The sequence below is a fragment of the Xyrauchen texanus genome, chromosome 11 (assembly GCF_025860055.1).
Source record: "Xyrauchen texanus isolate HMW12.3.18 chromosome 11, RBS_HiC_50CHRs, whole genome shotgun sequence".
Classification (NCBI taxonomy): Eukaryota; Metazoa; Chordata; class Actinopteri; order Cypriniformes; family Catostomidae; genus Xyrauchen; species Xyrauchen texanus.
The window spans coordinates 39858936-39884279 of NC_068286.1; the positions used below are offsets into that span (position 1 = coordinate 39858936).

Below are 25344 nucleotides of genomic sequence, written 5' to 3' on the forward strand. Positions count from 1 at the left end.
TCCCAGGATTATGCAAAGGCGTTTTTTTTCTCCAAACTAAGTGTTATAGTATAACCAGCTGGAGACCATTGATGTTCGAACTGAATTGGTGGTGACACTACAATGTGTAACAGTAAAGTTATTTAATATTTTTGCAGTATCGCTTTTCGGTTTTGCACTTTGTAGACGGTCCCTGCGGACTTGCATCTCAGCCGGCTGCGCGTAGAGATCAGTGTAATTTGTCCAGCTCGGAGGAAGGCTCGTTTTGATGAAAATGAGGTTGTAGCTCGTTGTCTACATTACTGCAGTTGAATAGAGGTGTAGTTTGTATTTTAACAACGTTTCTATAATTAGCTATTGATCCGTGAAGTTCGAATCTGCGAATATATTTCCAACTTCACCGGACTGATATCACCACCCTTCTGTCTGAAGGTAAATAACCGCATCATACTGTGACCTCCGCTCAGCATCGCCTGGCAAACCAAGCTTGACCTGGTTTTCAGAACTGCCATATCGCTTCATTATATCGGAGCATCATCCCCCTTCTGTATGTGATGTCGGACTGCAGGCGACAGTGGAACCGGGAGGATGAGCTCCCTGTGTACCTGGCTAAACCCATCTCTGGACCCAACCAGAGGCACAAGTCTCAAGGAATGTTTAGCTCCGTCGAGGGCGCCTATGATAAGAAGACAATAGATTTTGATCAGTACTCAGTGGGAAGGCAAGGGAACAGGACGTCACGGAGCTGTAGCAGGGAGCGCATTCTGGATGGGGACACTGGAGCCTATGAGATCCGCGGGGGTTCCCTCATCAGCTCCCCGGGCGAGAGAGACAGCGGGCGTCTGGATGTCGAAGTTACCGATCAGAAGGACCTGCATTATGGGGAAAACAACGGGAAAGTGAGTAATTTATTAATGATGATGATTATTATTATTATTATTATTGTTGTTATTTAAAAACGTCTGTCGGATGTTTGATTGAAGGAAATATTGACGTGCAAATCGATTCATCTATTTGCTCACAAAAATTAACTTCATCGTCTATTTAAAAGGATCCTTTGCCCAAAAATGAAAATTAGCCTATCTCGTAATCTAGGCCTACTCAACCTCATACCATCCTAGCTCAGTGGGTCCATACGTTGCAAGTGAATGGGTATCAACATTTTGAACTTGAAGCACATTAAAAAGCACATAAAGGCAGCAAATGTAATCCATATGACTCCAGTCGTTAAATTCAGAAGCGATATGATAGGTGTGGGTGAGAAACAGACCAATAAGCCTGCTTAAGTCTTTTTTACTATAAATTATCCTCCCTGCCCAGTAGGTGACAATATGCATGAAGAATGTGAAGAACCAAAAACAAAAGAAGAATTATGCGAAAGTGAAAGTGGAGATTGATAGTAAAAAGGGACTTAATTATTGATCTGTTTCTCACCCACACTTATGATATCACTTCTGAAGATATGGATTTAACCACTAGGGTCTTTTATTAAAGATTGACTTTGATGCTGCCTTTATATAGGCTACTTTTGGAGCTTAACATTTTGGGTAACCATTCACTTGCATTGTGAGGATGTTCAGAGCTGAAACATTCTTCTAAAAATCTTCATTTTTGTTCGGGAGAAGAATGAGGATGAGCAAATGATGAGATTTTCATTTTGGGGTGAAACAGTTCAGACTGAACGTGTTCATATCATTTAATGATATGTTGTACTGCACTAAACAGTCCTTGTTTTCTATCAACATCTCTGCAACGTATATAAGATAATATATAAATATTGAAATATATATAATAATGAAAAATGTGTATGAAAAAAAAAACTAAAAGATTAGATTAGATTAGAAAAGTTTATTGCCACACAGCTGGGCGGGAAATTGTTTTATGTACAATGCAACACATAAGAACCAGTGTGTGAAGGTGCTGTGTGCATTTCTGCACTATATAAATTTTACAGTACAATATATCCCATGATATACACCATACAGTATAGTATAAAAAATAAAAATGTATATATACGAAACACAAAATACAATACAATTTACAATACAATATAAACAAACTGTGATACAGTGCAGACAGATTATGGGTGGGGCACATGGGAGGATTCAGTCAAATCTGATAGATTCGAAAACATCATATGTGCTGAAGTATAAGGATGTATGAGTGTTCTGGTACTCAAAAGTGTTTGTTAAGCAGCCTGACAGCCATTGGAAAGAAGCTGTTCTTTAGTCTGGCTGTTTTGGTTGTCAGTGATCTCAGGCTGTGGAGCGGAGGGGGGCGGGGCCGGTCGGAATATCGCGCGCCCGGTCCCCAATCAGCCTGATGAGGCGCGCGATGGATAAAGGCGGCCGGTGACGATGGTTCGAGAGAGAGAGAATTACGGACATGTCCGTCATGTGTGTTTGTGTTGTCTTTTAAGTTTTCCATTAAACTATGATTTATATCGTCAAGCCGGTTCTCGCCTCCTCCTTGCCCATCCTTCAACTGTGTTACATTGGTGCTGAAACCCGGGAAGGAGGAGGGATGCCCGTCGCAGAGTCCTCGACACTGCCGTCCACCCAGGGGAGCGCCGCTGCCATCTGCCGGGTGACGGAGTAGCCCGACCGCCCGGATGCGGGGTACGGCCGTCGTCCGCGGGGCAAGTGGGGACTGGATACCCCGACCGCCTGGAGCGAGGGAGCCGCTGCCGGGGGCGGAGGAGTGCCCTGCCGTCCCCAGAGACGCGGAGGGGTCGAGGGAAGACCGCCGTCCGCGAGGGGAGGAGGGAAGAAACTCTCCGACCGCCCGGAGCGGTAGAGCCGCTGCCAGGGGCGGAGGAGTGTCCCCATTTGCCGCCAGAAAAGCAGAGGCGCGTTCTACCCGCTGGGGGTCGGCGGTTTCACTCCGGTTCGCCCGGTGTTGGAGCGGCTGTCGTCCGCCTGAGTGTGGAGGAGTGTTCGAGGACCACGCGACGGTACATCAGAGAACCGGTGAGTGAGCTTTTTCTCTCTCTCCTCTCTCTCTCCCTGTCGCACCGTGTTGGCCTTTTCCCGCACCTATTTTTTTTTGTTGTTGTCTTCCCCTCCTGTCTCCTCCCAGGGCGAGGAAGGCGGGGATGACCACGCGGGACGCAAGATACACCCCGCCCCAGGGATAGGGGGGGTGTACGTCATGCCGGTGGCACCCCGGCCTGAGATAACGCCGGGAGGAGTGTGGAGCGGAGGGGGGCGGGGCCGGTCGGAATATCGCGCGCCCGGTCCCCAATCAGCCTGATGAGGCGCGCGATGGATAAAGGCGGCCGGTGACGATGGTTCGAGAGAGAGAGAATTACGGACATGTCCGTCATGTGTGTTTGTGTTGTCTTTTAAGTTTTCCATTAAACTATGATTTATATCGTCAAGCCGGTTCTCGCCTCCTCCTTGCCCATCCTTCAACTGTGTTACACAGGCGTTTGCTTGAAAGGAGCAGTTGAAACCAGATATGTGCGTTGCCATTCCACAGACAGATGGATGAAGTCAGGATGCTCTCCGCAATGGCTGTATTAAAGCAGACTAGTAGATGCTGACTGACTCCAAAGTTCAGTCTTTGATGTGCCTTTTTAATGAGATGCTCTGTGTTTAGTTTCCATTTTAAAGTGCTACAGATGTGGGTGCCCAGGAATTTGAATGAGTGGTGATTTGTTGCCCACTGATGGTGATTGGGAGTTTGGTGTCCTGTGAGTATCTGAAGTCAACAATGTTTTCCAAGGTTTTTGATGTATTAAGTTGAAGATCAGGTGGTGGTCTGTCCACTTCAAGCTGGTATTGTGCTTGATTATTTTCAGAGATGAGACCAACAATGGTGGCTCTGGAGAGTACACAGACTTGTGGAACTGCTGTACAATGTTCAGAGGATCAGATGCATATTTGTTGATCCTGACTGTTGTCTGCCCTAGATGAAATCACCCCAAAAAATAACCATTAGAAAACATTCTGGGGGCCAGGGTAGCTCAGTGGTAAAAGACGCTGGCTACCACCCATGTAGTTCGCTATGTAGAATCCCAGGGTGTGATGAGTGACTCCAGCCAGGTCTACTAAGCAACCAAATTGACTCGGTTGCTAGGGAGGGTAGAGTCACATGGGGGAACATCACTGTGGTTCGTTCTCGGTGGGGTGCGTGGTGAGTTGATAGTGGATGCCGTGGTGGATGGTGTGAAGCCTCCTCATACACTATGTCTCTGTGGCAACGCTCTCAACAAGCCATGTGATAAGATGCGTGGGTTGACGGTCTCAGACGCGGAGGCAGCTGGGACTCTGCCACCCAGATTGAGACAAATCACTACAAGACCACAAAGACTTAAAAGTACATTGGGAATTGGGCATGCCATATTGGGAGAAAAGACACGTTCTGTATAATTTCGTATTTGGTTGTCACACAAAAACCTCCCTGCAACTTTATTAAAAATAGAACCAAAAGAGAACGTTGCTAGAACATTAGGAATTGGTTCCAAAAGTATCTATATGAGAACCATACTCTAACGTTAGGAAAACATTTGATATTTGCTGGGTTCTTGCGCTAAAAAAACTAGACGCAGCGCAATGCATAGAACTAAATGCAGGTGTCTCGAGACGCGTTTTTAAAGTTCCCTTTCTTTTAATCTGACACGCTGTTTAAAAAGTGCGGCGCTCCTGCTTGAGACGCTGAAATTTAGTAGACTATTATAAGGGTTTTTACTTGAACCAGATTAATTTGCCTATTAATTTAATACATTTTTCAACATACAAATCTATCAGGCAATGTGACACCATTAAGATGCCAATGTGTGTCTCTCTCCCTTTCATGTTAGGGGGCGCTCCAACATACAATCCAACACAAAACACGTCTCGTATAGCCGAACATACGACAATACCAACCCGATCTCATGAAAATTCATACAGAATTTACAAGTTGGCTATTTCGTATTGTCTTGCACGATATTGTTTGCATAAACTCGACTTCATCACGTGCAAATTCCCGGATGTCAAATGCAGAAGTAAGCATGAGTTTCGCGCACGAGGCATTACGTACATACTTATTAATATTATGCCCTTACCCAAACCCGTTATCTAAATTTAACCAATAAGTAGAGTGTGTAAACATGATAGGCAAGTAATTGTCGTGTATTAGATGGAAAAGATGTCTAGAGATGTCATTGGCTGTATGACAAAGTTGTGAATTCAAACAAATGCAGTCGCATGATATAATACGAATTAGCCAAATTTAGAAAAGTTGTACGAATCCTGACAATTTCGCTGTGAATTTGTGTTGAAAATACTTTCACATACACACACACACACACTCAACTTGTTTATGAATCATTGTGGGGCTCTCCGTAGACCTCCATGCATTTTGTGGATTGTATACAGATCTAACAATAATTTTTATCCCCTAACCCTAAACTTAACCCTCTCAGAAACCTTTTTGAATTTTTGCATTTTCAAAAAAACTGTTTAGTATGTTTAATAAGCCATTGCCCTCGTGGGGACCGCTGACTGGGCCCCACAAGGTGATCTCAGGTTTTACTATCCCCACAATGTAGGCTAAACATGTAAACACACACACACACACACACACACACACACACACACACACACACACACACACACACACACACACACACACACACATACACACATGTTGGTGCGGCTATCCTTATGAGGACTCTCCATAGTCCTAATGATTTTTTTTTTTGCATTTTTATATAGGCCTATATATATATATATATATATATATATATATATATATATATATATATATATATATATATATATATATATATAAAAACATCGTTTTGTATGTTTTTTTTAAACGATTTGAATTATGGGGCACTAGAAATGTCCACAAAAAAAATTATTTATATCATAATACCCTTGTAATTACCAGTTTGTAACCTAAACAAAATGTCCTCGTAAATAATCCAGACCCGCACACACACACACACACACACGCCCACACACACCTCGGAGTCGCTCGCTCATCCTGCACTAAGGGAGCGCTGGTTCTTTAGGTAGGTTGGTGGCACAAAATAAGCGGATGCCTGTTCATTGTTCACCCCTTCGTTTCCGTAATTGACAGTGGACTGATAAAGGAGAGATGTCTGGAACGGGTTACCAGGGAAAGAAGAATATTCCGCATTTGACGGTAAGATATTGGCTGCGAGGTGTCCCTCCGCTACCCGGTAAATCCCTGCGCATGGGGATTAAATTCTTAGTGAGCCAACAAAGCATAGGCCAAACCCGCTTAGTAGCCTAAATGTCATGTCTAAAGTGAGGAGGCATTTGATAAAGATGCAGAGATAAATAATGAGTCAATGCTTGAAACTGGCATTGTTGAGCGCGTTTCGTTAGACAAATCATAACGAGTGCTCTTGCACAAGATGCAACAGGGTCTGCTGCGCCAAGAGCAGAGATCTGGAAAAGCAGGAAGCACTCTTTATGCCAATGCATTAAAAATGGGAGAAATCCATGCTTTGATTGTTTTTGCTTTTTTTTATCTCTCTTTTCTTTGCATGTTTTTACCAATGGATTACAAGCGATCCTAATCCTTGTCCTTTGCTATCTGCGCCAGTGATTTTAATCATAATCTGGTGCACATCTAGGAATAGTTTGTAGTAATTTAAGGTTGCATTACTATGCCTTTGCAAAAATACAGATCCCAAACCTATCAAGAAAAGCACACTGGTATGTGCCTTTCTGACAGCTGGATGCGAGGTTACCATGGCAACCTAACATCTTTCTATATTAGCGACTTTGCTCTGCTCTCATAAATGAACCCCACCAATACCTTGAGTACGAGGCGAAAACTATGATTCCAACAGTATTTAAACATTTTGCTTAAATGAAAGGTAATGTATAGATGACCACATTGATCACAATTAGGTTACCTGAAAAAAAAAAAAAGAAATGTAACAATTGTTTACTTTTCTCTCTGTATTTGTGTGTTTTTTTTATTTCACTGATCTCTCTCTCTCTCTCTCTCTCTCTCTCTCTCTCTCTCTCTCTCTCTCTCTCTCTCTCTCTCCTTCAGAGTGAGCGGCTGCTGATTAAAGGAGGAAGAGTAGTTAATGATGATCAGTCCCTCTATGCTGATGTCTATGTTGAAGATGGACTTATTAAGTAAGACACCACACCCAGAGATGCACATGATGTAATGTTTCTACTATTTAAGTACAAAGCAATCAGTAACACTTTGCAATAAGTTTGTTTTTGTTCACATTAGGTAATGCACAAGCTATCATAATCTAACAATGAGCAATTTTTTTATTTTTATTTATCTTAGTTAATGTTCATTTATAAATATAGCCTACATTGTTCATTCTTTGTTTTTGTTAGTTCATAATGCATGTAACTAATGTTAACGTGTACATTTAATATAAAACCGTTATTTATACAGATGTTGCCAGTCCAAAATGGGCTTTTGCCACCATTACCATACTATTTCAATATGTGGCAGCTGAATGCATCAAAGCTTATACTCGTAGAAGCAAACTGAACATGTCATTAATTGCTTTTATGGAAGAAATTTGCTTGCAAATGCAGAATTAACATTATCCAAGATTAATAAGTCAATAAAGAATTGTTCATTTTTTGTTCACATTAGCCATTGCATTAACTAATTTCAACAAATACAGTCTTATTTTAAAGTGTTTCCATGCAATCACTGGCAATTGCAAAACATTTTTGCTGTTGTGGCTCAGGTGGTGGAGTGGGTCGGCTGCTAATCGCAGTGTTGGCGGTTCGATTCCCAGCCCACACGACTCCACATGCCGAAGTGTCCTTGGGCAAGACACTGAACCCCAAGTTGCTTCCAATGGCAGGCTAGTGCCATATTGTATAGCTGTGAGAGATCAACCAGGTTTGATTCCACCCCCCCACTCAACGATCACTCTCACCGGATTACTAATCACACACACCTGTTTACAATCAACAAACTCACCAACTTGCACTATAAAGCACTCACCGAAACCCCAGTTCAACGTCAAGCCTCCAACAGGAACAAACCCTCACCGTGATCTTCTGAACCCCTGAACCTTCCCGATTGCTGACAAGTAACGTTAAAACTTACCTGTATGCGTCTAACTTCTATGTCCACATTCTGTTGTCTCCAGGACTCCTGTTACATTTCCTATCGCCTCTGATCTGATTTCCTATTTCTCTGATCTGCCAGTGAGTCTTCTGATCCCGTTTCCAAGTATCTGCTTCTTAAAAGAGAGGATTTGCATCACTGTCCGGTGATTACTTGATTCCCACATTCCCGAAGTGGTTGTGCTTACCTGTGGCCTGTCCGGCATCGAGTGATCTTCACCGTGTCTGCACTTGAACTGCCATATTACTCACCCTCACTCTTGCCACCTAAAATAAAGCTGTGTTTGGATTCACTTACCTCTGCCTCCGTGTGTATATCCTGACAGAAGGCTTGACCCAAACACCGCCAGTGAATCCAAACCACCCGAAGACGGCACTTCCGCAAACCCCGCTTCCTCTCTGGTGTACGTCGCCAACTCCGCCTCCAGACCAGCGCCCTTCTCAGGTCGGGCGGAAGATTGCAACGGATTCTTGCTACAATCCTCGCTCATCCTTGAACAACAACCTCAATTGTATCCTACAGAAAGATCAAAGATCTCCATTATGGACCCAGCAGTTCGGCTCTTGGCTCTCAGTCAGGGGAATCAACCCCTGGAGGCTTTTGTCGCAGAATTTTGTGCCCTGGCAGACCAGGTCAACTTCAATGAGGTAGCCCTTAAGGACATTTTTCGTTGTGGGCTGAGTGGGCCAACTTCTTCTTGTATGCCTGGTGGTCGCTGTTCCCTCAGCCTGGTTCAATATATTGACCTCGCCCTACTGTTCGCTGGTCCTGCGTTCACCGTGGGGGAGGTGGACACCGAGCCGGTGTTCCACAACATAGCCGCAAGACCAGAGGCCCCAGTCTCAGAGCCCACGCCTGTCACGGTAAGCGAGCCAGCATTGCCAGCCTCGTCCGTCCGGAGGAGGAGGAGGAGAAGAGGAAAGGTTTCTGCTCCCCAGTCTCCGCCTGCCACGGCCAGCGAGCCAGAGCCCACGCCTGCCACGGCCAGCGAGCCAGAGCCCACGCCTGCCACGGCCAGCGAGCCGTTAGCCTGCGACGTCAAAGAGCCAGTGCCAGTAGCCGCGACCGTCCAAGAGCCAGTGCCAGTAGCCATGACCGTCCAAGAGCCAGTGCCAGTAGCCATGACCGTCCAAGAGCCAGCGCCTGTAGCCATGACCGTCCAAGAGCCAGTGCCAGTAGCCATGACCGTCCAAGAGCCAGTGCCAGTAGCCATGACCGCCAGTGCCAGTAGCCGCGACCATCCAAGAGCAAGTGCCAGTAGCCATGACCGTCCAAGAGCCAGTGCCAGTAGCCATGACCGTCCAAGAGCAAGTGCCAGTAGCCATGACCGTCCCAGAGCCAGCGCCAGTAGCCTCGACCGTCCCAGAGCCAGCGCCTGTAGCCTCGACCGTCCCAGAGCCAACGCCTGTAGCCTCGGCCGTCCCCATAACCATGCTCCCTGTTGGCCGAAAGAGAAAGAAGAGGGCGCATTCTCCCCAGTCTCTACCTGCCTCTGCTCCGCCCTCAGAGTCTTCCACGGCTTTGCCTGCCTCTGCTCCGTCTCCCGAGTCTTCCAGAGCTCCTCCTCCCGAGTCTTCCAGGGCTCCGCCTCCCGAGCTTCCCAGAGCTCCGCCTCCCGAGCTTTCCAGAGCTCCGCCTTCCGAGCCTCCCGAGTCTTCCAGGGCTCCTCCTCCCGAGTCTTCCAGGGCTCCGCCTCCCGAGCTTCCCAGAGCTCCGCCTCCCGAGCTTTCCAGAGCTCCGCCTTCCGAGCCTCCCGAGCTTTCCAGAGCTCCGCCTACCGAGTCTTCCAGGGCTCCTCTCGAGCTTCCCAGAGCTCCGCCTTCCGAGCTTTCCAGAGCTCCACCTCCCGAGCTTTCCAGAGCTCCGTCTCTCGAGCCTCCCAGGGCTCCGCCTACCGAGTCTTCCAGGGCTCCGCCTCTCAAGTCTCTTAAGCCTCCAAGGGCTCCGCCTCCTGAGTCTTCCAGGGCTCCACCACTCAAGTCTTTCGAGCCTCCCAGGGCTCCGCCTCCCGAGCTTTCCAGAGCTCCGTCTCTCGAGCCTCCCATGGCTCCGCCTACCGAGTCTTCCAGGGATCCGCCTCTCAAGTCTCTTGAGCCTCCCAGGGCTCTGCCTCCCGAGTCTTCCAGGGCTCCGCCACTCAAGTCTTTCGAGCCTCCCAGGGCTCCGCCTCCAGAGCTTTCCAGAGCTCTGACTCTCGAGCCTCCCAGGGCTCCGCCTACCGAGTCTTCCAGGGATCCGCCTCTCAAGTCTCTTGAGCCTCCCAGGGCTCCGCCTCCCGAGTCTTCCAGGGCTCCACCACTCAAGTCTCTTGAGCCTCCCAGGGCTCCGCCTCTCAAGTCTCTCGAGCCTCCCAGGGCTCCGCCTCTCAAGCCTCACGAGCCACACAGGGCTCCGCCTCTTGAGCCTCGCGAGCCACACAGGGCTCAGCCTCCCGAGCACCCAGAGCCTCTCGAGTCTTCTACGGCCCTTCTCCCCGAACCTCCTATGGCTCCACCTCCCGAGCCTCCTACGGCTCTGCTCCCAGAGACTCCAGAGCTTTCTAGAGCTCCGCCTCTCGAGCCTCCTACAGCTCTTCTCCCCGAACCTCTTACGGCTTTGATCCCAGAGACTCTAAAGCCTCATCTGGCGCCACCTTCCTCGGCTCCGCCTCCTGAGCCTTCCTCGGCTCCGCCTCCAGAGCCTTACAGGCCTCCGCTTTTAAAGCCTCCTACGGCGCCACCTCCCTCGGCTCCACCTCCAGAGCCTTCCAGGGCTTCGCCTCTAGAGCCTCCTACGGCTCTGCCTCCTGAGCCTCCCATGGCTCTGCCTCCTGAGCCTCCCATGGCTCTGCCTCCTGAGCCTCCCACGGCTCTGCCTCCTGAGCATCCCACGGCTCCGCCTCCTGAGCCCCCCGAACCTTCCTCGGTTCTGCCTCCTGAGCCTTCCTCGGCTCCGCCTCCTGGGCCTTCCTCGGCTCCACCTCCAGAGCCTTCCAGGGCTTCGCCTCTAGAGCCTCCTACGGCACCACCTTCCTCGGCTCTGCCTCCTGAGCCTCCCATGGCTCTACCTCCTGTGCCTCCCACGGCTCTGCCTCCTGAGCCTCCCACGGCTCCGCCTCCTGAGCCTCCCACGGCTCTGCCTCCTGAGCATCCCACGGCTCCACCTCCTGAGCCCCCCGAACCTTCCTCGGTTCTGCCTCCTGAGCCTTCCTCGGCTCCGCCTCCTGAGCCTCCCATGGCTCTGCCTCCTGAGCCTCCCGAGCCTTCCTCGGCGCCGCCTCCTCAGTCTCTCAGTGCTCCGCCTGCCGAGTCTTCCACGGCTCCACCTTCCAGGGCTCCGCCTACCAAGTCTTCCACGGCTCCACCTTCCAGGACTCCGCCTGCCAAGTCTTCCACGGCTCCACCCCTGGAGTCCGCCTTGGCTCCGCCTCCCATGGCTCCGCCCCAGAAACCCTTCCTCACATGGTTCTGCAAGCTCCCCTAGTAACCATTACTCCTCCCAGACCTCCTGACCCAGTTCCTGTCCTGTGGCCTCCTCCCAGGCCTCCTGACCCTGTTCCCGACCTGTGGCGGCCTCCCAGACCTCCTGACCCAGTCCCCATCCTGTGGTCACCTTCCAGGCCCCATGACCCAGTCCCTGTCCTACAGTCGCCTTCCAGGCCCCCTGACCCAGTCTCTGCCCCATGGCTGCCTCCCAGACCTCCTGACCCAGTCCCTGTCCTGTGGTCACCTTCCAGGCCCCCTGATCCAGTCCCTGTCCTACAGTCGCCTTCCAGGCCCCCTGACCCAGTCTCTGCCCCATGGCTGCCTCCCAGACCTCCTGACCCAGTCCCCGTCCTGTGGTCACCTTCCAGGCCCCCTGACCCAGTCCCTGTCCTACAGTCGCCTTCCAGGCCCCCTGACCCAGTCTCTGCCCTATGGCTGCCTCCCGGACCTCAACCCAGTCACCTACCAACTTCGCCTGCCTGCTCAGTACCGCATCCACCCCACAACGTGGGGGTCCAAGGTCCGCTGGCGCGGACTCTGGAGGGGGGGTGTACTGTGAGAGATCAACCAGGTTTGATTCCACCCCCCACTCAACGATCACTCTCACCGGATTACTAATCACACACACCTGTTCACAATCAACAAACTCACCAACTTGCACTATAAAGCACTCACCGAAACCCCAGTTCAACGTCAAGCCTCCAACAGGAACAAACCCTCACTGTGATCTTCTGAACCCCTGAACCTTCCCGATTGCTGACAAGTAACGTTAAAACTTACCTGTATGCTTCTAACTTCTATGTCCACATTCTGTTGTCTCCAGGACTCCTGTTACATTTCCTATCGCCAGTGCCCATGTATCCCTCTGATCTGCCAGTGAGTTTTCTGATCCCGTTTCCAAGTATCTGCTTCTTAAAAGAGAGGATTTGCATCACTGTCTGGTGATTACTTGATTCCCACGTTCCCGAAGTGGTTGTGCTTACCTGTGGCCTGTCCGGCATCGAGTGATCTTCACCGTGTCTGCACTTGAACTGCCATATTACTCACCCTCACTCTTGCCACCTAAAATAAAGCTGTGTTTGAATTCACTTACCTCTATCCTGACAATAGCACATCTAAACATGTTCAGTGGGAGACGCGTATGTAAAGCTGTCGGAGTATCGCACATTCTTGATTACATCGTAGATTCTTCATTCACTAATGAGAAAAAAGTTAAACCCACCTGGTTCTTAGAAACAGTGTAAAAAATTAAATTACATTTTATTCAACTTATTTATTTATTTATTTTTGAGTCACAGATACTACAAAATGTGAATTACTTTGCATCTGCATAAAGCATATGTTAGACCAATAATAATAATACCACAAATGTTGTCTCAACTAGCCTTCATATTGAACAATGTTTCTGATTTATGAGTTCCCAGCATGCATTGCAACATGATTAAATTATGCAGTTAGTGTGATGGGCTTGTTTTATTTTTTGCTATTTGCTGACAATATTTATGCTGTTATTGTTGTTGTTTGTTGCCACTGTTAGCTAATTATTGTGTGGTGATGTTAACAGCACATCTTTTAACTTAATGAGGTTTGTTGATTGTCACCGTTATTGAGGTTTGAGTGTAAAGAGTTGAGGTATATTATGTGTCCATGTCTGTGCCAAACAATAGAACATACCATTTTGCCTTGCAAAGCATACTTTTCTTCAGAGGTAGATATGGTGACAAAATGACAGTTCTCGTATTGCGAAATGATAGTTGGCTGAAAAATAAATTAATTCTCTCAACAAGAATTTTTGCAGTTAGTGAACAAGCAAATTCAAATTGACTTAAAGCAATGTTGCTGAGGACAATTATTAAGACTCAAAACTCATACTGCATCATGTTGCCTTGATTTTTTAACTTTCCTCAACATTTCATTTTTTACAATGTAGGGCATAGATGGTTTGAGTAATTTAAAACAATGTTATCCTATGGCATTACAATAACTTTTTTTTAACATATGGCATCTGACTGCAAAACCCTTTTTTAGAAGTCTTAAGAATGTCTATTGTATACCAAAATTCAATTCTTTCATTTAATATATTACATTTGTATTGTTGCATTGCCTATACTGAGGTCTACTGGAAGCTGACTAAGTCTAAGCTCAGTTCATAACCTTGCTCTGACTGAAGTTTTTCTCATTTTAATTTCCGGCACACTCTGCTCTATGTCAATCCCTCCATGTCTGCTTCAGACAGGTTGGGGAGAACCTGATTGTGCCGGGGGGTGTGAAGGTGATCGAGGCTAATGGGTGTATGGTGATACCTGGAGGCATTGATGTGAACACCTGCCTGCATAGGCCCTACCTGGGTACCCCACCTATCGATGACTTCTACCAGGGCACCAAAGCTGCTCTGGCTGGAGGAACCACAATGATCAGTGAGTTTGGATGGACCGTTAACCTGATGCACAGGTTAAACTTAGATATTTATAAAGTATATATATGCACTTAAAATTAAATGGTTGTCTTAATTGAGCAATGGTCAATGTAAGTAGATCCTTTAGGATACAGTGCCAAATACTCTAGTTTAGAGCAAGCTCCCTAACAGGGACTTCACTTGTACTCATTTGTATCTCCAAAAACAAATCAGCGTCTCAGTCATTGCTTACTAAAATTACACACCTAAGAAACTGACTGTTTCCATCCTTCATTTTAACTGCAACCAATCAGATTCCATTTCATATATGAGTCAAGTGTTTACATTTACATTTATGTAAAAGGCAGACGCTTTTATCCAAAGTGACTTACAGTGCAATTATTACAGGGACAATCCCCCTGGAACAACCTGAAGTTAAGTGCCTTGCTCAAGGACACAATGGTGGTAGCCGTGGGGTTAGACCCAGCGACCATCTGATTAACAGCCCTGTGCTTTAGCCACTACGCCACCACCACTCCGTAAAGTGTTCATTACAGTTCGCAGTGCTTCGGTTTATTTCAACACTGACAATGAATTAGAATTATTAGCTATTATCAGTGACAGCATTTCTCAAGGGAGCCATTTAAACATGGAAGAAAAAAGAGTTTAAGTGTAATCTGTTACAAGAATAGAATATAATACCTTAGTGCCACACGAATGGGTCGGTGGAAATTGGTGTTGGTATAGCTATGCAATATGCAAGAGAAAGTGTGCAAAAGTGCAAATGTGTGAATAAAAAATACTATTAATACTAAGAATAATATGTTTAATATATATAAAGCACAGTTCCAAAAGCTCACGGTCCCTTTTTTTTATAAGAAGATTACATCATACAGTTAATTACTATACTATATAACATATGGTACATATTATATGGCATATACATACAGTATGTTACTTTGTAAAATACTATGTACACAATGTACATAATAATGCAATATATATTAAATGTTACAATGTGCAATACAGAATAAAATGCATAATAAAATATTTTCTATCCAATACAGCACAAATGACATTACAAAAACTATGATATAGTACAGACAGATTATAGATGGATAAAGGGAGCATGTAAAGGGATCAAGATCTATACCTGATATTCAAGGCTTTGGTGATTATGTGTTCCATGTTGTTCTTTGATAAGTAAACTTAAAAAGATAAATCTGTCAAAACAGAGAAATCCTTCAGATTATAGGGTATAGAAAATCTCAAGAACATTTTGAACTGTCTTCGATTTCAGTTGACCATGTGAGTCCACTGCCAGGGGACAGTCTATTGGAGGCCTTTGAGAAGTGGCAGGAAGCAGCAGATAAGAAGTCCTGCTGTGATTATTCACTCCATGTAGATATCCCTCAGTGGCATGAAGGTGTGAAGGATGAGCTTGAGCTGCTTGTACAGGAAAAAGGTATATATTACTATATATAAACATATACTGTATGTTATATAAACATTACTGTGACATTTATTAATGTATTAGATTTGAACAAGTATACTGAGTTTTCCAAGCCTGTTTTTAACATGTCTATGAAAACACTTTCCAAATTCATCAGTAAGCATGTTAATGTTATCTACTTTTGGCAGGAATCAACTCTTTCCAAGTGTACATGGCTTACAAAGATTTATTCCAAATGACGGACTCTCAGGTTAGTGAGAGTTAATATTTTCGGTGGTAATCGACATTATGCTACAAATGCTGTTGATTGAGCCTAACATGTATTGAACCCCAGAAAGTTCCTTTAGTGCTGACTATTGTAACAGTAACTATGTTCCTTTGTTCACAGCCATATAAATAACTCATAAATAAAGATCTCTCTCTGCCTCTCTCCTTCAGTTGTATGAAGCATTCTCATTCCTCAAGGAGCTAGGGGCGGTGGCGCTGGTCCATGCAGAGAATGGAGATCTCATTGCCCAGGTAACCATCAACAAATAAGTGTAATTTTCATTCCGTATTCAAAAACACATTTTAATAACCAACTGATTGTTTGGATCATACAGTAAAATTGTGTGACTGTGACCCTTCAGCTAAGGTGTTTTATGGAGTTAATGAGATGTTATGATAGTAGCAAAGGCTTGATAATCATTTATGATGCAGTTATTGCAGTAACAAAGGGAAAGTGCTGTGCAAAAATGATTACATTATTTTGACCTTATTGTGTTTCAGGAGCAAAGCAAAATTTTGGGAATGGGCATTACTGGTCCAGAGGGTCACCCACTGAGCCACCCAGAGGAGGTGGGATCTTTAAGCAAATTTAGTGATAAATTAATACAAAGGATAAACAGACTAACTATTTATCTAGTCAGATTCAGATTGACAAATAAAGTTTTCTGTTGTAATTGGTTGTCTGTTTCTCAGCTGGAGGCGGAGGCTGTTTTCCGTGCTATCACCCTTGGCAACCGAGTCAATTGCCCTGTCTACATCACCAAAGTGATGAGTAAGAGTGCAGCTGAGACTGTGACCCAGGCACGAAGGAAAGGTGATTGCATGGAATCAACAAATGTGTTTAATTAAGACATTAATGAAGTCTAAAATGGGAAAATAAGTATTGCATGTTGAATTCTCTCCTTTCCATGAATGAATAGATGCCATTACATCAAAGTTGACCAAAATCATATCAGAAAAACAAATGCATTTATTTGTAGGATTATTTATTGAGATGTCTAGCATATCTTGTGGATTTTCTTACTTTAATACATCATTTCTGTTGAACTGATTTGAATGAAAAATTCAGGACCAATTCAGGTTAATCACATTGTGAATTCGGCAACAGGAGGTCGAAAGTTCTGCTGCTGAAATCGGTCTACGTTTGCCAAATTTCAAACCACTGCCCCCAGTGGCTGTAGCTGGAAGACTTTTTTTTAAGGCAAAATGTCCACAAGATGGCATCAAAAGCGAGTTGCATTTTTAATTGTAAATTATTTAATTCAGTCCACAGAAATGCATATTTTATTATGCCTACTATCTAACCCAAACCCCAATCCTAAACTAACTGTGAATGGAGTAAAAAAAAAAAATCCAACCACCGAATCACACTTACCATTGTTTTGTGAATTCAATGACTTTGTTTCCATGGGTCCAGAACCTGTGTCGACGTTCTATCAGTAGCATGCCAGGGAAAGATGAACCCAACTGAATTGATGTAAAAATATCTGATGGGATCAAGGGTACATAAACAAGAAAACGGAAGCAGGATGTAGATTTCCTGTGTAATTATGTACACTCATTTCACTCAAAATGTGTATGCATTTCTTTATTCCATTGTCTTTAGGCTCTGTTGTATTTGGTGAGCCAATCACAGCCAGCTTGGCAACAGATGGGTCACACTATTGGAGCAAAAACTGGGCGAAAGCAGCAGCCTATGTGACCTCTCCACCCCTCAGCCCTGACCAGACGACACCTGACCACCTTCACACTCTACTGGCCAGGTAAGAAACTATTGATTTTAGTTTAATCAGAATTTTCACTAATTTCGATTAATCATATTTTGATCAATCAAAAGTATGATGTTTCTACACATTAGGAATGCAATGTAACATTACACAGATGTAGTTTTGGGGCCCATGCTATACCTGTCTTAATCTAGCTATATTTACAGTATCTACTATTTCCTTTATATTTGCTCTGAGCTACATCCCTACACTGCAGACACACATTTCCCTGGCCCCATTTCTAAATATAAAGTAGGCTTTCATCTCCTGTTTCCATGGTTACAGAGCATACCCCCTCCCCACAACACACTCTCACCTAAATTGTAGACTTGTATCCAGGCTGTTAGACTGGAAGAGATGTCACTATGTTGACATTTACTCTTCTAAGCAGCCGCCCATACTTTCACATGCGCACACTTCGCACACATAGTGGCAGTCACACACAGACTGGCACTGCTGGAGAGAGGACATTTATTTTTAGAATTGATACATAATGAGTCCAATAGATAAGAGGAAATGTCTACAAAATGTAAGCAAAAATCTTTAAATGCTTAAATGGGAAGAAAATTGTCTAGATGTTTAGTGCTGCATTTTGTGGATTTTAAAGCATATTGCTTCAACTGTCTGGAAAGCTTTTTCTTTTGTGTGCATCTTTTAACAGCAACACTTAAAACCTTTATGCATGTGTTTATACATTCTTAATAGTAATTTTGAAGAGCATTCTAGTCTGTAATCTGTTGAGATTGGTCAGCTGGCCTGTATGCAAGTATGCAACTGTTGCTAAATAAGCAAATCTAGTGGCAATCAATGGAAATGCCTCTATTACTTTATGCTGAATCTTCATGATCTTTAAGAAGGTAGGTTATTATGGAATAAAAGAGATATTAGAGTATATGAGCAATTAGCATGCAAAGAGTTATCATAACTACCCTTTGAAGTGTCATTTATAATAAGCTTGTATATATGAAGGATTGAAGCAATGGTTTTGAAAGTGTTCCAAAAATGGTCTATACAGCCGACTCATCAAACAAGAAGTCTGTTGATTTTAGCACATGTCTATGGACATGAAGCATTATGGAACTTTAAAAATAACAGTTCAGAAAAGTCAGTTATTTGAAGATTAAAAATAACAACAGAGCTAAATCTAGAGGAACAGGCATCTAATAATTAATTAATACATGTCTGTAAAGGGATTAATGGAAAGGAGGAGGCGAGAACCGGCTTGAGAATATAAATAATATTTGAATTATGAACTTAACAAAAAGACAAACACACAAAGGTGTCGGACTGCTGCCCGTAAATCTCTCTCTCTCTCTCTCTCTCTCTCTCTCTCTCTCTGTCCCACTGCAGTCTCCAGTCAGTCTTTATCCCTCTCTGAGGCTTGATTAGCCTGATTAAGGGCAGGGTTTGTAGCATCACGACCCGGCCCCCCTTGTCACAATGTCAATCGTTTTAGTTAAGCGTGGCTAGTTAAGGGAAGTGTATTTTAAAACAAAACAACTCAGGTCTAAGCATTACACTGTCAAATAGATCAGAATTATTAGACCAGTTAAAGACAAAAATAACATTCCCAGCCAGAGGTGTTGGCAGAATGAATGGTACTCCAAGTAAATGGCTTGTCATAGATAGCGTTTATAATTTGTTACATTTCTTATCATACAAAATGACTCACTGTGGTTGGGTGAGCATGAGTGGCAACTCCCCTGACCACCTATGGCCCCATGGGAGATGAGATGATGGGTTATCCACTAACCCATGGGCTTTTTCTGAAAGTTTTATTTCATTTGATTTTTTTCTTATTTCAGTGGGGACCTGCAGGTTGTGGGTAGTGGACATTGTGCTTATAGCACTTCTCAAAAGGCTATAGGGAAGGATAACTTTACCCTTATACCCGAGGGGACCAATGGAGTAGAAGAGAGAATGGGCTTTGTTTGGGATAAAGCTGTGGTAAGTGTTGTCGGATGTGTTTTTTATCAATTGAGGTACTGTAAGGTTTACATTCCATCAGGTATAGTTGAGTCACCATTTAATTATCTCTGCACAGGCTATGGGGAAAATGGATGAAAACCAGTTTGTCGCAGTTACAAGCACCAATGCAGCCAAAATCTTCAACCTGTACCCCCGTAAGGGTCGGATAGCATTGGGTTCAGATGCCGATATTGTCATCTGGGACCCCGACAAGATTAAGACCATCACAGCTAAATCACAGCAGTCGGTAAGACAGAACGAAAAAGTTTGCTTATGTTGGATGATCCTCTATATAGGGCTGATATTTTAGATATACAATAGAAGATATACAAGACTGCTTTTTTTGTACTTATGGGTGTAATGGGTTGTATAATTCCCCATATGCTTCTTCTTTTTTTTTTTTTGTAGCACATGCATTTGCAATACATTTGGAAACCCTTAAAATGTTACCTATTCCAAAACAGTAATTGCCATTCTTTCCATACAACTGATAACACTTTGTTAGAAAATATTAGAATGCAGAGCTCTGTCAATAAGATGTTTTGAATAATTTGTAGCATGTCTCTCTCTCTCTCTCTCTCTCTCTCTCTCATCTTTTCTTTCTAGGCTCTGGAGTATAACATATTTGAGGGAATGGAGTGTCATGGTGGACCTGTGTATGTGGTCAGTCAGGGTAGGGTTGTGTTTGAGGACGGGAAGCTTCAGGTTCATCAGGGTGCTGGACGCTTCATCTCCCGCAAACCCTTCCCTGACCATGCCTACCAGCGCATCAAGATCCGTGACAAGGTCTTACTCTATTTTAGGCTGTAAAGAGCAGCAATGGCTCAGTTTGTAATTGTATGGTACCATCCTGGCAGTTAGCAAACCGAAGGTTCCTTGGGATGCAAAGCATTTGATAATTAATGAATTACTTGTACAGAATAATTAAATTACAATTAGTTACAATGCAAAACATGTAGGGACTAGTATGAAATTAGGTGCATTACTAAATATGTATAGAGTAAATGTAGTAAACATTTTATAACTTTCATTACAATACTAAGTTCTGCACCTTTAATTCATTAAGCTGATTCTTTAAAGGATAGTTCACCCAAAAGTGACAATTCTCTCATAACTTACTCACTCTCATACCATCCCAGATGTGATTTACTTTCTTTCTTCTGCAGAACACAAATTATGATCTTCTTTTAGAAGAATATTTCAGCTCTGTAGGTCCATGCAATGCAAGTGAATGGGTGCCAACATTTTTAAGCTTCAAAAAGAAAATAAAGGCAGTATCAAAAGTAATCCATATGACTTCAGTGTTTTAATCCATGTCTTCAGAAGTTATATGATAGGTATTTGTGAGAAACAGAACAATAGTTAGTCTTTTTTTGCTAGAAATTCTTCTCCCTGCCCAGTAGGAGCCAATGTGCATGAAGAATTTGGAATCACCAAAAACACAAGAAGAAGAATGTTAAAGAGAAAGTTAAAGTGGAGATTTGCTGAGCAGGGAGGAGATTTTAAAGTAAAATAAATAAAAGGACTTAAATGTTGATCTGTTTCTCACCCACACCTATCATGTCACTTCAGATTGATTTAACCACTGGAGTATTATGGATTACTTTTATGCTGATTTATGTGAATTTTGGAGCCTCCAAATTTTGGGACCATTCACTTGCATTGTATGGACCAAAAGAGCTGAGAAATTCTCATAAAAATATCCTTTTCATGAGAGAATGTTCATTTTTGGGTGAACTTTTACTTTAAGCTCAGGGTTTTGTTCAGGAATATTAAAGTTTATAAAGGTGTAGTAGATTTCTTTCAAATAACTTAAATCCCAATCAAGGCTGCAAAAAAAAAGCATTTTTCCCCCAATCTATAGTCACAGGCAATGTTATTCTATGGACAATTATACGTCGTCACAATCAGAAAACATTTTTCTTAGTAACAAAGGAGCTAAACAGCACCAAACCTATTCTTTAACTGCCATTTGACAGATGATGAGCAAACAGGGAGTGTCGCGTGGGATGTATGACGGTCCAGTATATGATGTACCAGTGATGCCCAAATACATAACCCCAGCACCCTCTGCCAAAACCTCACCCACTTCACACCAGCCACCACCAATCAGAAACTTGCACCAGTCTAACTTCAGCTTATCAGGTAAAATTAAGTCAGATTTTCTTGTTCCATTTATTCAGAAAATTAAACCATCTTATAATTTCATAGATGTATCTACATTACAGTGGGATATAATTTTTTCCTCTTTATTGTTTCATGACTTCTAGGGGCGCAAGTTGATGACAACATTCCTCGGCGCTCTGGCCATCGCATTGTAGCACCCCCTGGGGGTCGCTCCAACATCACCAACCTTGGTTGAGCCTGAAGCAGCTTCCAATTGACTTTGAGTGTGTATGTTAGTGTGTGTTTGTGAAACTGTGTGTGTCTGAATTAATACAGTTGGATCTGTTCACAAACCATCAGTACTCTCCTCACACAGGGCCATGTTATGATTTTGCATGTCAAAATTTGGTCCTTAATATGTTGACAACTTCAACTTAATATGTTGAGAACCAGTTCAGTAAAACTGATAAAGCATACCTAGACATATACTGTATGCAGAGACTAAAAATATACCTAGACAATCACCAAAATGCGCTACTGTGTATCAATAGCATGTAAACAATAACAAGATAACCGCTTAACTTTTTACATTTAAAGGGATAGTTCACCCAAAAATTCTCTCATCATTTACTAACACTAATGCTATTCCAGATGTATATGACTTCCTTTCTTCTGCTGAAAAATATCTCAGCTATGTAGGTCCATTCAATTCAAGTGAATGGTGGTCAGAACTTTGAAGCTCAAAAAGTGCATAAAGGCAGCATAAAAATAATCAATACGACTCCAGTGGTTAAATATATGTCTTAAGAAGCGGTATGATAGGTGTGGGTGAGAAACAGATCAATCAATTTCAGAAACATTTTTACTATACATGTCCACTTTCACTAGCCCTCCTAAGCACTCTCCTCTCTCCTAAGAGTTCTTCTTTTGTTTTTGGTGATTCACATTGATCATGCTTATATTGCCACAGGGCAGGGAGAAGAATTTATTGTAAAAAAATAAAATAAATAAAAGACTTAAAAATGAATCTGTTTCTCACCCACACCAATCATATCGATATATAAGACATATCTTTAACCTTATGTGTCTTATGGGTTACTTTGATGCTGCCTTTTTGTGCTTTTTGTAGTTTCAAAGTTCTGGTCACAATTCACTTCCATTAAATGGACCTACAGAGCAAAGACATTTTTCTAAAAATCTTTTGTTTTTGTTGAGCAGACTAAAGAAAGATATGCACATCTTGGATAGCATGAGAGCGAGTAAATTATGAGATGATTTTCATTTTTGGGTGAACTATCCCTTTAATCACTGAGCTTTTATTCTATTGATGTAACCCCAGTGTGACGTAGTGTTGAAAATGTCCTACTCTAAAGCTTAGTGAGGCCTAATGTTAACGCCCTCTGTCGCTGGTTGTCCGATAAAATGGTGCTCCCTCTTTTGGACAACTTGCAGAACTACCAGTAGCGACAACGATTTAAAATTGCTATAGAATTCAGGTCTGAGATCAGTTTTAAGCACAATTGTTATGCTATTAAGTATTCTAAAGTTGAGCCAGGAGCTGACCTTAAAAGCACTTTTCACTCTCCTGATCTCTGTGCACTGAAATATATATATTTTTTCTAATAATAATTCTGTAATCAGTGTCTTTGTGGTAAAGAGATTGATGGACTGCATGATTTCACTTGTAGATGTTGGTTTTGCTCATATCTGGGTTGTAAACTGAGGTATTTACTTAATAATTCTTACTCTTTATACTTTGAAAGACAGTTTTATTTTTCACCATACCTATTTCAAATTGTTTTAAAACAATAACATCTTTTTATTATAATGCATTTCATTTTAATCTTAATTTAGAAATAAAGGCTGCATGTGATGTATTTGGTACACATTCTCAGACTCTTCCTAGCTGTATAGATTTTTGCTTATTGGCAAAACTAGATGTTGACTAGAGAACCTAAGGTAGAGAACCAAAACCTCTATTCCACAAATGGAAAATCAGAGAAAAACTACTGATGCAAGCTGCATTTTTTTTTTAATTGGCACCATCCTTGTCAGCAATGCAAAATATTACATCAGCAAGTGTCACATGCATTCAAAGAGCTAAAAGAAATGTAATTCTATGGTGTTACTGAGTATGCCTAATTTTTAGTTTTTTCTTCTACTGTGACATTTTTACAGTATTGCTCTATATACATCGCACTATGCCTGTTGCCTAGTCACTGTGTAAGATGAAAGTCTTAATAATAAACTTCCACTGGTTAAATGGGCTTTAGATCCTGATGTTCTAATCTAGATATGGCCATTTCCAAGTCTGCTGTATTTACCTGCCCTAGTGAGTTTTGCCTATGGTATTTAAAGTGTTTATAATCAATGTAATTTTAGTTTCTGTAGGCTGATATCCACTGATGCACTCATTGACTGTTGACAATGAAATTCATTTTGCTATGATGAAATAAAGTTCATGAATAGATGTTGTTGAAGCTGCACCTGTGGGTTTACTTGTGTAGGATTTCTTATGAATTAATTGTTTGGCTATATTTTTTAAATTAAGTTATTCAGTTTCTCTATTAAAGTGGTGTGTGTGTGTGTGTGTGTGTGTGTGTGTGTGTGTGTGTGTGTGTGTGTGTGTGTGTGTGTGTGTGTGTGTGTGTGTGTGTGTGTGTGTGTGTGTGTGTGTGTGTGTGTGTGGCTAAAGTAGAACATTTCTTGAATAAAAAGCACAGTTTTTCATTTTATCTTAAAGGAATATTCCAGACTCAATACAAGTTAAGCTCAATCAGTAGCATGTGTAGCTTTTGCATAATGTTGATTAACACAAAAATGTATTTCAACTCGTCCCTTCTTTTCTTTAAAGAAAAAAAAGGAAATATTTGCATTACAGTGAGGCACTTAGAATGTCAGAAATTTTAAAAAAGCACTTCTGTTTCATTCTGTTAAATCCTGGGTACTTTTTGAGCTGTAAAGTTGTTTGAATTTTTATTTGTAGTCATTTTAAGGTTTAAGGGTTTGTTGACATTACATCATCATGCCAACGAAATTGTATAATTATAACTTTACACAGAAAAGGTTAGTGTAGAATATTTTTTATCAAGTTGAGTATAAATGAATCAAGTATAATCAATGTAAATATAGCCATTTCATTCTACAAATATTTCTGATAAGCATGTATCTTAATGTGTGTGTCTGTTTAGAGGCCTGTGCAGGAATAGGAATAGGAATGTGCTCACATATGTGCTCTCATGAATGCTGAGAAAATATATTATGAGGCTCTTCCACAGGTGTCTCCAGCCCACTTCTTAAAATAAACAGACTGGAGTCAAAGAATAGGATGATGGATAATGGTGACATGTATGGAATTATTAGCACTAGCTTGGTAAATTATAAGTACGAGGGAACCTAGTAACTGGAGTTGTTTATGCTGGGGCAACTCTGCTTTTTTATCTCTGATTATAAAGTCTTTCTTCTGGTATCAAAACCCCAAGACTTAGAGTGATTTTTCACAGAATGGGCAGAAACCACAACATTAGTAAGTGATATTATTACACTAAAATCATGTTAACACACAAGTATTTTAACATTCAAAATTTGGCCCCTATTCACTTCCATTGAAAGTGCATCACTGTAACCCAGATTTTTTTATTTAAATGTTTTAAGAAAATGAGGGACAATTCAAAATAAATGTTTGTAGTAATCAACATTATGCCACAAATGCAGTCGATTGAGCTTTACTTGTATTGAACCCAGAATATTCCTTTGTATATAAATGTGTCCATGACAGTGTGAATGTATCCTTTACTACAACATATGCAATATCGTATTGCATTTTATACTGTATACACTGTTTGGAATAATGTGCAGATTTAG

The 25344-nt window shown here is 42.7% G+C and overlaps 1 protein-coding gene across 2 annotated transcripts; it reads left to right on the plus strand.

Annotated features, from left to right (window-relative positions):
* Window positions 1-222: 222 nt before the first annotated feature.
* On the plus strand, window positions 223-23958 carry crmp1 (collapsin response mediator protein 1). 2 transcript variants are annotated; one of them, XM_052137961.1, is made up of 14 exons: window positions 223-878; window positions 7003-7091; window positions 13758-13942; window positions 15221-15385; window positions 15562-15623; window positions 15812-15892; window positions 16142-16210; window positions 16334-16454; window positions 17247-17403; window positions 19212-19353; window positions 19451-19621; window positions 19981-20160; window positions 21354-21519; window positions 21645-23958. In XM_052137961.1, the coding sequence occupies exons 1-14, from the start codon at window positions 534-536 to the stop codon at window positions 21734-21736; spliced, it is 2025 nt and encodes a 674-aa protein (XP_051993921.1). In that variant the 5' UTR covers window positions 223-533; the 3' UTR covers window positions 21737-23958. The 2 variants fall into 2 exon arrangements, with proteins under 2 accessions (XP_051993921.1, XP_051993922.1); XM_052137962.1 differs by lacking the exon at window positions 223-878 and adding an exon at window positions 5974-6117.
* The last annotated feature ends 1386 nt before the right edge of the window (window positions 23959-25344 follow it).